This window comes from Gigantopelta aegis, chromosome 1 (assembly GCF_016097555.1).
Source record: "Gigantopelta aegis isolate Gae_Host chromosome 1, Gae_host_genome, whole genome shotgun sequence".
NCBI lineage: Eukaryota > Metazoa > Mollusca > Gastropoda > Neomphalida > Peltospiridae > Gigantopelta > Gigantopelta aegis.
Genome location: NC_054699.1, coordinates 20760878 through 20776303, shown reverse-complemented (window position 1 = coordinate 20776303; position 15426 = coordinate 20760878). Strand labels below are relative to the sequence as shown.

The 15426-nt window shown below is 39.5% G+C and overlaps 1 protein-coding gene across 4 annotated transcripts in view; it reads right to left on the bottom strand.

Moving 5' to 3' along the window:
• Positions 1-2039: 2039 nt before the first annotated feature.
• LOC121371891 (dynein heavy chain 2, axonemal-like) overlaps positions 2040-15426 on the bottom strand; it is a 134692-nt gene continuing 121305 nt past the window's right edge. For all 4 annotated transcript variants that reach the window (XM_041498118.1, XM_041498134.1, XM_041498127.1 and 1 more), the window contains 9 exons: positions 15186-15377; positions 14177-14361; positions 12155-12377; positions 11075-11191; positions 9848-9997; positions 8725-8901; positions 6237-6311; positions 5136-5286; positions 2040-3271 (listed from right to left, as the gene is read on the bottom strand). In XM_041498118.1, the coding sequence (XP_041354052.1) occupies positions 3117-3271; positions 5136-5286; positions 6237-6311; positions 8725-8901; positions 9848-9997; positions 11075-11191; positions 12155-12377; positions 14177-14361; positions 15186-15377 (1425 nt within the window). In that variant the 3' untranslated portion in view covers positions 2040-3116. The remainder of the gene's footprint in view (positions 3272-5135; positions 5287-6236; positions 6312-8724; positions 8902-9847; positions 9998-11074; positions 11192-12154; positions 12378-14176; positions 14362-15185; positions 15378-15426) is intronic.

Genomic DNA, 15426 nt, shown 5'->3' with positions numbered 1-15426 from the left:
ATAGAGGCAGGACGTAGCCCAGTGGTAAAGCGTTCGCTTGATGCGCGGTCGGTCTAGGATCGATCCCTGTCAGTGGACCCATTGGGCTATTTCTTGTTCCAGCCAGTGCTCCACAACTGGTGTAACAAAGACCGTTGTATGTACTATCCTGTCTGTGGGATGGTGCATATAAAAGATCCCTTGCTGCTAATCGAAAAGAGTAGCCCATGATGTGGCAACAGCGGGTTCCTCTCTCAGTACCTGTGTGGTCCTTGACCATATGTCCCGACACCATATAACTGTAAATAAAATGTGTTGAGTGCATCGTTAAATAAAATATGTCCTTCCTTTCTTTATAGCTTCAGATTAAACCAGCATTCTGAGTACTGCTGAAAGCAATGTCTCCTACTCGGCCCCACTACATTGTTGTATCTCCTAAGTTCAAGGGCCATAATTCTCTGAAAAACAGGTACCACCATGAATGTTAAACTAGATTCATGACAGTACAAGATAAAGCTATAAACTGAATATCTTGTGGCATTGCAGAAGTAAAAAAAAGTCTGGAAAACTGTATATGGGACAGAGACAAAACATTAGTCCCCTCTGGTTGAACTGGTGAGGGACTAACAATGTGCTGAGGTGTTGATGAACACAGGTTTAGTGTGTAAAATTGAATTGTTTGACCCACAAAACATATATTTAGACATCAAAATCATCTTCATACAAGCAGAAGCTGAAAAACGTTAATTCAGCGATGTCAATCAGTGACGCGGAATGATGTTAGTATCATAGCCATAATCATTGCAAGTTTGCAGGTACTATAGCAACTATGGTTACACCCGAAGTGTGCTATAACAGTTTTCCCATGTATTATTATAGCCTATATGCCATAGAGTGTGAAAATACAATATTTATGTTACAGTTTATTGTAGACCATGTATAGTTGATCATGCTTTAGATTTGGAGTATGTTCATCTGTTCCATGATCATAGAGCTTGGTGCATGTACAGACATTTCCTTTCAGTTTCCTCGCTGATACTGATGCATAGCTTCTGTACTCTGACTTCAGTGGACTTGGTTTGAGTTTGGAGTTTTCCTTCTCCTAGGAGAGTTTCCTTACTAGGATTCTGAGCCTCTCCAGCCTGGTTTTGATTTTAGAGTTTGCTTCTCCTAGACAGTTGTCTTTCTTGACTCATGTCCTCTGTCCGGTCCATATTAGTCTAGTCTCTACCCTTTGACTAGTCCAGCTTGGGTGACCCTACCAGGAGCTGATGCTCCCGCTGGCATAGATCTCCGAGTCATTGAGACATGCAAGCTACCTCATCACATCAAGGAATGGACCATGAGATAGATGTGGGTAATAAATAGAAAATATTACATGAGTGGTCATTAAATACCATTTACTAGTATCTTACAAGTTGTTTTAAAGTGTATCCAACGAGTGAAAGAGAGTTTGATGTTTTTAAACAAGTTGTAAGATAAATGGTATCTAATGGACACTAATGTATTATTCTATTTCATACATATTCTAAAGAAAACAGGTTTTAAGCAAATTTTAACATCTTTTTTGACTAAAAGTTATTTACAGCCCTAGCTAACTTATGTGTCACAGACAAATGATTGTTAGGTTAACAATATGTCACAGTGTAATTGATTTTGATTGTGCTGTTTTGTCATTGTATGTATAACATTGGTGACCAGGGCCCCGTTCCACGAAGCCATCTTAGCCCTAAGATCACCGTAACTGCATACCTAACATATACACTTAAGGTAATCTTAACGCTAAGATCGCTTTGTGGAACGGGGTGCTGGTCATCACCTAGGAGCAGCCAGTCGTATGTCTTGAAATTGTTCAATACACATATATATGTATGTGTTTTCAAAAATAAGGAGTGATGTTTTCACCAATGGGTGTGTAAAAAATGTATAAATTATGACTATAAAATGATCCATGCAAGGAAGATGGTGCTTTCTCAGGACATTGACTATTTCTGCATTATATTTCTTGGTGTAAGTAGTTTTCACAAAACCAAATAAAAACCACAAACTTAAAATCATTAGAGGTTTGTAAATATTTTATAAAATTCAAAATGATGTACATTATATGGAAACGGTACATAAACTGTAACATACAATGCTTTGAAGCAACAACAAATAAATAAATAAATAAATAAATAAATAACTTGTTTAATAATTGTCAAGACTTATCTATTGTACATGGGAACAATGAAATATTTACAATGAAGAATGCTATTCTAGAAGAATTAGTTTCATAGAACACATTAATATTTAACTGTAACAATGTTATGGTACTTCAAAATTTTAATGCCATACATTCTTATGGAACGGTTCAAGCTGGAACGTAAGAAGTGGTCACATGCTTAAATATTATGAAGAAAATTAACTAATAAATAAAAAAATAAAAATTCATTGGACGGAATGTGGAAACCAAGAATAACATTGGAAAGTCAATCTTTAAGTTTAAATAAAAAATATAACATATTGATACGTTATTTGTAAATTTTGGCAACTAGTACAATAGATTATGTTTTTTTTATTACAAATAATATTAATACTGAACCATAATCAACATTATCCAATACTATTTCAACAGTCAAAATATAATTAATCCATGAAAGAATATTAGTTTTGGTATTTGCAACATGGTGACAAACAAAAACAACAATCATTCACACAATATATTCATAATTTATCTTCATATTTTGTTTTCACATTTTGTTTAGTTTTTTTTGTTTTCAATACATTGTTCAATGGAATTCCATTAAGACAGTCACTGACTGAATAATACATCAAACATTGTTTGTTTTTTTAATTAAAAAACCCCCACACAGAAATATGAGAAACTATTCTCATCTTGGCATTTGCAACTTAGTCACAAAAATACATTCACTCACACACACATCTTCATTTTCTTTTTTTCTTTTTAAAAAAAAGTATTTTATTTAGTTGTAAATTTTTTTTTTTTTTTAATATACAAGTCCATCAAGTTGGCCACTGACTTCTTTTATCAAATATAAGATTTTGCACCAACACAAAAAAGCACAGACAAAAATCACAACGTGTTGAACTGGTGGATATGACCACCACACACTGCTACACAAGGACGCTGAGTGTGTTCAGTAGTCCAGACTCATCAAGAGCGCCGTGCCTCGTTTACACCAGTGGTCGGGACTCTTGTCTCCAGTCTTGAGCTCCACGGCGACCACAAACGACTGTCTCCCGCTCGTACCCGCACGGTTCGGGTAGTAGTACACCGGACACGAGTATATTCCTGTGAGAACAAAAAATACGGAAAAGTCAATAAGAGGATTGTTTGTTTGTTTGTTTGTTTGTTTTGTTTAACACCACCACTAAAGCACATTGATTTATTAATCTTCGGCTATTGGATGTCAAACATTTGGTAATTTTTACATATAGTCTTGAGATGAAACCCACTACATTTTTCCATTAGTAGCAAGGGATCTGTTATATGTACCATCCCACAGACAGGATGGCACATACCACAGCCTTTGGTATACCAGTCGTGGTGCAATGGCTGGAAGAAGGAAGGAAGGAAATGTTTTATTTAACGACACACTCAACACATTTTATTTATGGTTATATGACGTCAGACATATGGTTAAGGACCACACAGATATATATAGAGAGGAAACCCGCTGTTGCCACTTCATGGACTACTCTTTTAGATTAGCACCATCCCACAGACAGGATAGTATATACCATGGCCTTTGTACACCAGTCATGGTGCACTGGCTGGAGCGAGAAACAGCCCAACGAGCCCACCGATGGGGATCCATTCCAAACCAACAGCGCATCAAGCAAGTGCTTTACCACTGGGCTACGTGCCACCCCTCAATAAAAGAAATGTTTGTAACAACATCTCAGCACACTGTTTAGGCATGTACAGTGAAGCCTGTTTAAACCAGACACTGACAACATCTCAGCACACTGTTTAGGCATGTACAGTGAAGCCTATTTAAACCAGACACTGACAACATCTCAGCACACTGTTTAGGCATGTACAGTGAAGCCTGTTTAAACCAGACACTGACAACATCTCAGCACACTGTTTAGGCATGTACAGTGAAGCCTATTTAAACCAGACACTGACAACATCTCAGCACACTGTTTAGGCATGTACAGTGAAGCCTGTTTAAACCAGACACTGACAACATCTCAGCACACTGTTTAGGCATGTACAGTGAAGCCTGTTTAAACCAGACACTGACAACATCTCAGCACACTGTTTAGGCATGTACAGTGAAGCCTGTTTAAACCAGACACTGACAACATCTCAGCACACTGTTTAGGCATGTACAGTGAAGCCTGTTTAAACCAGACACTGACAAAAATGGAATCTTGTCAAAACCAGCCAAGTTTGATAGCTCCAAAGCTTGTGAATTCTGAAATACGACCCTCTTAAAAATCTGATCCCGTTTTAATCGAATATATATTAGGTCCGCAGTATGATCAGTTTAGACAGGTTTCACTGTGCATGTTGATGTAGAAACAGGAAAGAAAGGACTGTTTGTAAGGACACCGCAGAACACTGTTTATATGTCAAATAATATTCCTCAAGAAAACACAAAAGAATCTTCATAAAGATATTTCAGCACACATTTTGATTAACCCCAATAGCAGCCATTACCAGGTATTCCATAGAGTTAAAGCCCAATGAACCCACCGACAGGGATCGATCCCAATCTGACCCGCTTGTCAAGTGAGCGCTTTACCACTGGTCTATGTCTTGCCCTCTATCTGAGCATAAAAATAGATGAATCATGAGAGCATGCTGATTTATTAATCATCGGCTATAGGATGTCAGACATTTGGTAATTTTGACTTATGGTCTTAGGCAGGAAACCTGCTACATTTTTCCATTAGTAGCAAGAGTTCTTTTATATGCACCATCCCACAGACAGGATAACACATACTACAGCCTTTGATATACCAGTCTTGATGCAATGACTGGATTGAGAAATAGCCCAATGGGCCCACCAGCTGGGTTTGATCCAAGAGCGGCCATGCATTAGGTGAAATCTTTACCACTGGGCTATGTCTTGCCCCCCCCCCCCCCCCCCCCCCCCACACACACACACCAGGTTTAACACCTGTGTAATATATTGTTTGTATACCTTTGCTTGTTTTCTTTTTGCTCTCGGCTGGTCTGAAGTGGATGGTGGGCATGGCACACACCAGCTGCATCGGGTTCGCTTCTATCAGACAGGCGTTCTTCTTGTCCCAGCCGGCACCTTGCAGGAAGAGTCCCTTGATGTACACACCATCCTGCAAATCAGACAACAATCAGACAAGTTAACAATTGGAGCAAAAGTTTGTTTTGTTTAATGATACCACTAGAGCATGTTGATTTATTAATCATCGGCTACTGGATGTCAAACATTTGGTAATATTGACATATAGTCTTAGAGAGGAAACCTGCTACATTTTTTCATTAGTAGCAAGGGATCTTATACATGCACCATCCCAAAGACAGGATAGCACATACCACAGCCTTTGATATACCGGTCGTGGTGCACTGGCTGGAATGAGATATAGCCCAATAAGCCCACCGACGGGGGATTGATCCCAAACCGATAGCGCATTAAGCGAGTGCTTTAACACTGATCTACGTCCTGCCCTCAGTTTGAGCAATGCCAATAGATGAATCATGTTATCCCCCTTTTTCCACCCCTCTCAAATATTTTAGTTTTTTGTGGTTGAAATATAAAATTTGCATCTTGTGTTGCAGAAGCACCAATTAGATATTTTAATGGTAGAAAATGTTATTTGATGAGATCAGAGAATCCTAATGGAAAGAAAAAGAAAGGAATGTTTAACAACATTTCCAAATATTTTAAAACTATGCCAGATAAATATCTAACATACAGTTATGGTGACACTTGGTTTAGAGAGAGAAAAGAAACCAACTGTTGCCAAATAGGTTATTTCTAATAAATAATAGCAAGAGATCTTTGATATGTACTTTTCCAGACAGAACGGCGCATACCACAATCTTTGATACACTGTTTATGAGGCACTAGTTCAAAATGGGGAAATAAAAATCCATGAGTACACTAAGTGGAATTGATCCCATCTTGGATAAGCTCACTACAATAGGGCTAAGATGGGTTTACAGCCATAGCTAGAAATGTAGTTATGTTTGCCTGGTATTAGTAATAAATTGGTTCGAGTATCATATAGATTCTACACGTGACACATTTGAAGTGACATAATACCTTTGGCGGTCCTGTGATATTGGTGTCATCAACCGTCATCACTGTGAATTCCCAGGAAAGAGAGTCGACTGATACCTGCAAGAGAGAGAAATCAAGACGGTGTACCAAGCTTAGGAAAAGGAGTGTTAAAAATCAGAGCCCATATTTTCGAAGCTATCTTAGCACTGTGATATTGTAAAACCGTTGTAGGCTATGGCATGTGTCAAAATGATGTCATAGTCTTCAATGGTTTCGTGATAAGCAGTGCTAAGATACCTTTGTACATATGTAGTCCGGTTCATAAACAGAGACAGTGATTCAATGTGAAAGCAAAGGTCAATGACATCATAGCTTACAACAGTTTTATCATAACCCTAAACCAGCTTCAAAATATATAGCCAGGTACATAAATAGAGGTGACATAGGCAAACAGTTATTTAATATGAAAAGAAAAAGAAAATTTGTTTCCCCAACACCTCACCACATTTTAAAATTCTACAGCAATCTGGTGTCTAACACCGTTCTTTTGACACTTGGTTTAGAAATTTAGTGAGAAAATATGATGTTGCCAGAAAGGGATATTTAAGATGTGCTTTTTAATAAACAGGACAGCCATTGATGTCTTACGGTAGTCATGGGAAACTGGTTGGGATAGGGGAAAAAACGGTCCCTTGAGGTTGATCAGTCCTACGACGCAATGCATCTCGGATAAGTGTTCCCCATAAACAGGACAGTACATACCACAGCCTTTGTTGTTTTAATTGTGGATAACTGGTTGGGATAGGGGAAAAACGATCCATTGAGGGCGATCAATCCTATGACAAATTGTGAGTGTTCAGGCGATTTATAGATAATCTGCATTGTCACTCCAATCTCACACACCCCAATTCATAACGGCATGAATGATTTGTGTTTGTCCAGCCATTTTTTCCATGATATGTGAAGATTGAGACAGAAAATCCTGGCCCAGTTCACAAGTTGTGTTCACGGATTATTTCGCCAAATGAACGCTCTTCACAACTTGTGACCTGGGAAATAAAATATTCACAATTTCTAATAAAAGTTTGTTAAAGTTGTTTTGTTTAACGGCACCACTAGAGTGCATTGATCCATTAATCATCAGCTACTGGATTTCAAACATTTGGTAATTCTAACACTTAAAGGTAGTCATCAGAGAAAACTTGCTACCTTTTTTCTAATGCAGCAAGGGATCTTTTACATGCATTTTCCCACTAACATGAAAGCACATACCATGGCCTTTGATATACTAGTCGTGATGCACTGGCTGGAATGAAAAATAGCCCACATTTGGTAACTCTGACAGAGTCTTAGAGAGGAAACCTGCAACATTTTTCCATTAGTAGCAAGGGATCTTTTACATGCACTTTCACACAGACAGGAAAGCACATACCATGGCCTTTGATATACCAGTCGTATCAAGTACTTTACCACTGGGCTACATCCTGCCTTGTGAATAGTGAAACAGAAAATCCTACCCCAGTTCACAAGTTGTGTTCACGGAAAATTCTGCCCAAAAACGAAGGCTCGTCACAACTTGTGAATTGGGAAGTACGATACTGACAACTTCTAAGGAACGCAGCATGAGGCCTATGCTACAGATGCCTGACTGAGTTAAAAGTCTTACACTGTTCTGTCTGGAGGACGGCCCTATGCTAGAGATATGTGACTGAGTTAAAAGTCTTACACTGTTCTGTCTGGCCGATGTCTGGAGGACAGCCCTATGCTAGAGATATGTGACTGAGTTAAAAGTCTTACACTGTTCTGTCTGGAAGACAGCCCTATGCTAGAGACACCTGACTGAGTTAAAAGTCTTACACTGTTCTGTCTGGAGGACGGCCCAATGCTAGAGATATGTGACTGAGTTAAAAGTCTTACACTGTTCTGTCTGGCCGATGTCTGGAGGACAGCCCTATGCTAGAGACACCTGACTGAGTTAAAAGTCATACACTGTTCTGTATGGAGGATGGCCCTATGCTATAGACACCTGACTGAGTTAAAAGTCTTACACTGTTCTGTCTGGAGGACAGCCCTATACTAGAGACACCTGACTGAGTTAAAAGTCTTACACTGTTCTGTCTGGAAGACAGCCCTATGCTAGAGACACCTGACTGAGTTAAAAGTCTTACACTGTTCTGTCTGGAGGACGGCCCTATGCTAGAGACACCTGACTGAGTTAAAAGTCTTACACTGTTCTGTCTGGAGGACGGCCCTATGCTAGGGACACCTGACGGAGTTAAACGTCTTACACTGTTCTGTCTGGCCGATGTCTGGAGGATGGTCCTATGCTAGAAACACCTGACTGAGTTAAAATCTTACACTGTTCTGTCTGGAGGACAGTCCTATGCTAGAGACACCTGACTGAGTTAAAAGTCTTACACTGTTCTGTCTGGAGGACGGCCCAATGCTAGAGACACCCGAGTTAAAAGTCTTACACTGTTCTGTCTGGAGGACGACCCTATGCTAGAGACACCCGAGTTAAAAGTCTTACACTGTTCTGTCTGGCCGATGTCTGGAGGACGGCTGTGAGGAAACCTGTGGGGAATGTGAAGCCGGACATCCAGAAGATCTTCGGGGGGTGAGCTTTCTCCGCCCACATGCTGAACTGTTCCACCCGTGTGATGAGGTCGCGGGTCCAGGCTGACAGTGGCTTCATCGATGGGTATGCCTAGGGAAAACACAGCGACACTCGTATTAACAATGTTTGCAAAAATCAAAACAAAAAACCTAAAACCATTATTTATTTCCAGTCATTTTAAATGGAGTTCTTGCTTATAATATACATATTTTAATACTGAGAATTGAAAACCATTTTCAGGCTTGAAATTAAATGAAGTACTCTTAATAAAATAATTTAATTTTTGTTTTATGTAATGTTTATTGCACAATATGTTCAAATATACACAAAACACACACATGCACACACAATGCATGAGCAGAGAGTGTAAACGCACACCCATGTACAAATGTGCACACACACATATATACATACATGAAATTGTTTTTAATGGAGAAATACTTAATTTCAATATCAAAAGTTAGTAACATTTAGTGCTTCCAATATCAAATGACAGTGACATTTAGTAATTCTAATACCTAAAGCAAGTAACGCCTATTTATATATTCTAATAACAAAAACTAGTAACATTTATTAATTCCAATATCAAATACTAATAGCATTTAATCTTTCCAATATCAAATACTTGTAACATTTAGGAATTCTAATATATATATAAAAAAAGTTAGTTTGTTTTGTTTAACGACACCACTAGAGCACATTGATTTATTAATCATCAGTTATTGGAGAGGACACTCACTACATTTTTCCACTCGTAGCAAGGGATCTTTTATATACACCATCCAAGACAAGATAGTACATACCACAGCCATTGATGTACCAGTCATGGTGCACTGGCGGGAATGAGAAATAGCCCAATGGGTCCACCGGCGGGGATCAATCCTAGACCGACCGCGCATCAAGCCAATGCTTTACCGCTGGGCTAAGTCCCGCCCCCTCCAATATCAAATGCTAGTGACATTAAGTAATTCCAATATGAAAAGTTATTAACATATAGTAAGTTCAGTATGCCAGGTGTATAATGTATAGTACGCACTTTTTCCCAGGTGTGCGGCACGTGACCGTCGTAAATACAGTGGAAGATGTCCTCCAGGTCACTACTCATGACGACCAAGCCCTGGATTCCCTTCTCCAAGTCTGCCAGTGAAGCACGGATCTCGACCAACAGCAGGTTATACCGTTGGATCTAAATACAGAAAATAGCAAGTGAAGCAATGAATTAATAAAAAAAAAACCAAATCCAAACAATATTTATAAAATAAAATGAAATGAAATAAATTAAAATAAAATTAAATTAAAAGAAATATATATATAAATAATAATAATAATAATTTTTTTTCTTTGTTTTTTTTTAAACAAATGAAAATAAAATAAAATATTAAAATAAAATAATAAAAATAAAATAATCATTAAATGAATGAATAACAGAAGAAATCAGTTAAAAAGTAAAATAATTATGTTTTAAAAATTAATAAGTAATTAACGTTTGTAATCAACAATTTAATTTAACAAAATATATATTGCAATAATTTGTTTAGCCTTGAATATGTTTATAATATTGTTTGCGTAAACTTCATCAATTGATCTGTGGCATAGGAATGCAAAGTTTCATTGATAAACAGCTAAATGAAAGTGACCGACAACATGATGCCATTTTTTCCCGGTCTTTAATCTGTGCATTTTCGTGTCTTGTTTAGTTATTTTTGAAGTCATTATGTGTTTCTTTTTTTATCATTAATGTATGATGTAATAAATAAAATACTATACTCGTTCCCTTGTGTGAGCATTTATATTACAACTTGTGTTTTTAATCGTACAATTAAAAACACACTCGTAATATAAACGGTCTTAAACGGGAACTAGTTTAGTATCACTATACTCGTTCCCTTGTGTGAGCGTTTATATTACAACTTGTATGTTTTTAATCATACGATTAAAAACACACTCCTCGTAATATAAACGCTCTCACACGGGAACTAGTTTAGTATTCTCTATGTATGCATGTGAAACGTCGATACTGATGAATGGTCCCTAAGTAAGGATCAAGGTAGCTATCTTGAGGACATTACAATGGACCGGTCAACTGTAGGTGACTGGCAATCATCTGGTCGGCATCACACGGCTCATGGGTCTTCTGAACAGAACTGTTCACCGAGAACAGATCCAGTCTATTTGAGCCTACATGTATATTGTATGTGTGTAAGCATGTGAAATGTTGATACTTATGAATGGTCCCTAAGTAAAGGTTAAGACGATATCTTACTTCTTGTAGCAGGACAACATTCAAAGCTGACGGGTCCACGGACAAAATCTTTGCTGTGCCCTCATAGTCAATATTCTCTGGCAGTTGACGGAAAATATTGGCTGCGAGTTCAAGCACCTGAAAAAAATAAAGTTAATTAATTATAAAATGATATATCTTTTTTCTTTCCTTTTTTCAGTGTTTTTTTTTCTTTTTCAGAACAAACATGTCTACTGTAATAAAGTGCCTCAAAAGTCTGAACATATTGCAAAATATAGTCATTGTTTTACTGTGGCAATCATGTAGGAAAACGTTATACAAAGAAAGAAAGCCATGTTTATGTCTTATGTACAAAGTGTTCAGTTATCTGGGCAGTTTATGCAGGGCAGGGGTTAAAGTTAAGTTGTTAAAGAGTGAGTGAATGAATGAAATTTAGAGAGAGAGAGAGAGAGAAAGGGGGGAGGGAGGGAGAGAGAGAGAGAGACAGAGAGAGAGAGACAAACAGACAGACATACAGACAGAGGGAGAGAGACAGACAGACACACAGAGCGAGAGAGACAGACAGGCAGGCAGAGAGACACAGAGAGAGAGAGAGAGAGAGAGAGACAGAGACAGACAGACAGAGAAAAAGTGAGATAAACAGACAGCGAGAGAGAGAGACAGACAGACAGAGACACTGAGAGCAAGAGACAGAGAGAGAGAGACAGACAGACAGAGAGAGAGAGACACACACAGAGAAAGAGAGAGAGAGAGAGAGAGAGAGAGAGAGAGAGAGAGAGAGAGAGAGAGAGAGAGAGAGAGAGAGAGAGAGAGAGAGAGAGAGAGAGACAGAGACAGACAGACAGACAGACAGACAGACAGACACCCAGTCCCAGCACCTATCAGATGATCACATCAAGTAGAGCCCTTGATATGGACTTTTATCTTTCAAACAATCCCCAAAGCAGTTATTTTTTTTACAACAGTAATAAATATTGCTTAAAGCAAATAAGGTGCCATCAAGAAACATCAATTATCTACTCAAAACTTTTTTTTTTCCATCTACTCTTCCCACACCCTCCAAAAATAATTTGAAAAACGTATTTATTCAAGTTGACTAACTTTGTCCTCCCTACTGTCGCCCTGGGTGCTCGAGATCTGTGGCTGCAGTGACAGCAGAGTGTCAAACATCATCTTCGTTTCCTGGATCTGAGAAGTGATGTCCGCGTTCGGGTGCTGGCCAAACGCCTCAGGGTGGTCGATGTTCGGCAGCATGCTCACATACTCCTTGTACGAGGAAAACTGGCCGTCCTTTGGTACGTAGTATGCTGGGAGAATAGACAGTCTGAAAACAAACAGTGTGGTAGTCATTAGCTGGGTACATCCTTTGGTACGCAGTACGATGGAAGAATAGACAGCCTGAAAACAAACAGTGTGGTAGTCATTAGTTGGGTACATCCTTCGGGAGTATGCTGGGAGAATAGACAGCCTGAAAACAAAGTGTGGTAGTCATTAGCTGGGTACATCTTTCGGGAGTATGCTGGGAGAATAGACAGCCTGAAAACAAAGTGTGGTAGTCATTAGCTGGGTACATCCTTCGGGACGTAGTACGCTGGGAGAATAAACAGCCTGAAAACAGTGTGGTAGTCATTAGCTGGGTACATCTTTCGGGACGAAGTACGCTGGGAGAATAGACAGCCTGAAAACAAAGTGTGGTAGTCATTAGCTGGGTACATCTTTCGGGACGAAGTACGCTGGGAGAATAGACAGCCTGAAAACAAAGTGTGGTAATCATTAGCTGGGTACATCTTTCGGGACGAAGTACGCTGGGAGAATAGACAGCCTGAAAACAAAGTGTGGTAGTCATTAGCTGGGTACATCCTTCGGGAGTACGATGACAGAATAGACAGCCTGAAAACAAACAGTGTGTTAGTCATTAGTTGGGTACATCCTTCGGGAGTACGCTGGGAGAATAGACAGCCTGAAAACAAAGTGTGGTAGTCATTAGCTGGGTACATCCTTCGGGAGTACGCTGAGAGAATAGACAGCCTGAAAACAAAGTGTGGTAGTCATTAGCTGGGTACATCCTTCGGGACGTAGTACGCTGGGAGAATAGACAGCCTGAAAACAAACAGTGTGGTAGTCATTAGCTGGGTACATCTTTCGGGATGAAGTACGCTGGGAGAATAGACAGCCTGAAAACAAAGTGTGGTAGTCATTAGCTGGGTACATCCTTCGGGACGTAGTACGCTGGGAGAATAGACAGCCTGAAAACAAAGTGTGGTAGTCATTAGCTGGGTACATCCTTCGGGACGTAGTACGCTGGGAGAATAGACAGCCTGAAAACAAACAGTGTGGTAGTCATTAGCTGGGTACATCTTTCGGGATGAAGTACGCTGGGAGAATAGACAGCCTGAAAACAAAGTGTGGTAGTCATTAGCTGGGTACATCCTTCGGGACGTAGTACGCTGGGAGAATAGACAGCCTGAAAACAAAGTGTGGTAGTCATTAGCTGGGTACATCCTTCGGGACGTAGTACGCTGGGAGAATAGACAGCCTGAAAAAATATAGCTATAGAGTACAAAGGCAACATGAAACAAATTGGTAGTCCGTGGGTGGGTATAGAGACATGGATATTTGAAAGTAACAATGTGATAGCCCTTCAGCAATTTTATGCCTGCCTCCAGCAAGTTCAAACCAGTAATTTTTGTAACAAAAGTAAAATCAAAAATGTATTTCTTCGACCAGTGACAATAACATTTATCAACTGGTAAACCCCAACCTATGGCAGTTCATATCGCAACTATAGCAACTACCATGAGTGCCATATCGTTAGGTTTCATCCCTGGATATATTGTACACGGTGATAGTCCTTAGTTAAGTATATAATTTATGCTGACAGAAATGAAAAGCTGACAATAACAATGTGATAGTCCTTATTTGAGATATCATATACTGGCAAAAATGAAAAGCTGAAAATCACAATGTGAAAGTCTTTAGTTGGAATATTATACATTGGTAGAAATTTAATAAAAAAGCTGAACATAACAAGGTAGTTATCCTTAGTCAAAGCATGGACAACCAATATGAACTTTGGATATGAACAAAGAGATATGCAATATTGGCACAGAGGGAATCACTTACTTGTAAAATGGTGTGTTGAGTGATGCATCGACGAAGTAGTCAGAGATGTACGTCTGCAGCAGTCTCCGGTCCCAGTCGTCGGTGACGTGACCGCCGTAGTTGATGCCGGCGATGAGGTACTTGAGGGCGTCCCACGGCGTCTCCTCATACTCATCCAGGTAAATACTCAACAGATTCTCCGAAACCTGCAGTACAGATGAACACATGAATGGATGGATGGATGGATGGGTGAATGGATGAATGGATGGATGGATAGATGAATGAATCAATGGATGAATGAAGGACAGATAGATGGATAAATAATTGGATGGATGGATGGATGGATGGATGGATGGATGGATGGATGGATGAATAGATGAATGAATCAATGGATGAATGAAGGACAGATAGATGGATAAATAATTGGATGGATGGATTGATGAACGGATGGATGGCTAGATGGATGGCTAGATGAATGAATCAATGGATGAATGAAGGACAGATAGATGGATGAATAATTGGATGGATGGATGGATGGATGGATGAATGAATCAATGGATGAATGAAGGACATATAGATGGATGAATAATTGGATGGATGGATGGATGATCGGATGGATGGATGAACAAATGAACAAAGGAACAAACAAAGGAACAAATGAACGAACAAACTGAACATTTAAATACTAGGATAATTATGTAATAAACACCTGTAAAATTTGTTCCTAATATTTTCTGCCGTTTGCGAATGAGCCTAAACCACACTAAGCAGTGGCGAATACAGAAAATCCATTTGGGGGGGGGGGGGGGGGGGGGGGGGCACCCAGTGACATGAGGCGGAATACCAGTGGAACTTTGCGGGCGGTTTGGAGGGGATCGTAAAAAAAATTAAAATTAATATATAATAAAATTATAACTGTTGCAAACTTTAGGGGGGAGGCCCGGGCCCCTAGGGCCCCCTAGATCCACCTCTGCTAAGCCGGAAACCGAGTGTATACAGGAGCAACCTTGGCTTTATGAAGAGGACGTACCTCGAAGTCTGAGTCGTTGAACTCGTATGCGATGTTCCAGCCGAGCATGAGGAACTTCTTCCTCTCGAGCAGCACAGAGTGGAAGAAACACAGACAGAAGAGAAGTTTCTTGTACTTGTCAGGCTTGTGGCAGCGCTGGAACTGCTGCTCCGTCACCAGGTTGTACAGACGCTTCATGTTCGCTTTCAGTCCCTGAAACACACACACAAACACATCATTTGTGAAATCTCAATAACACATG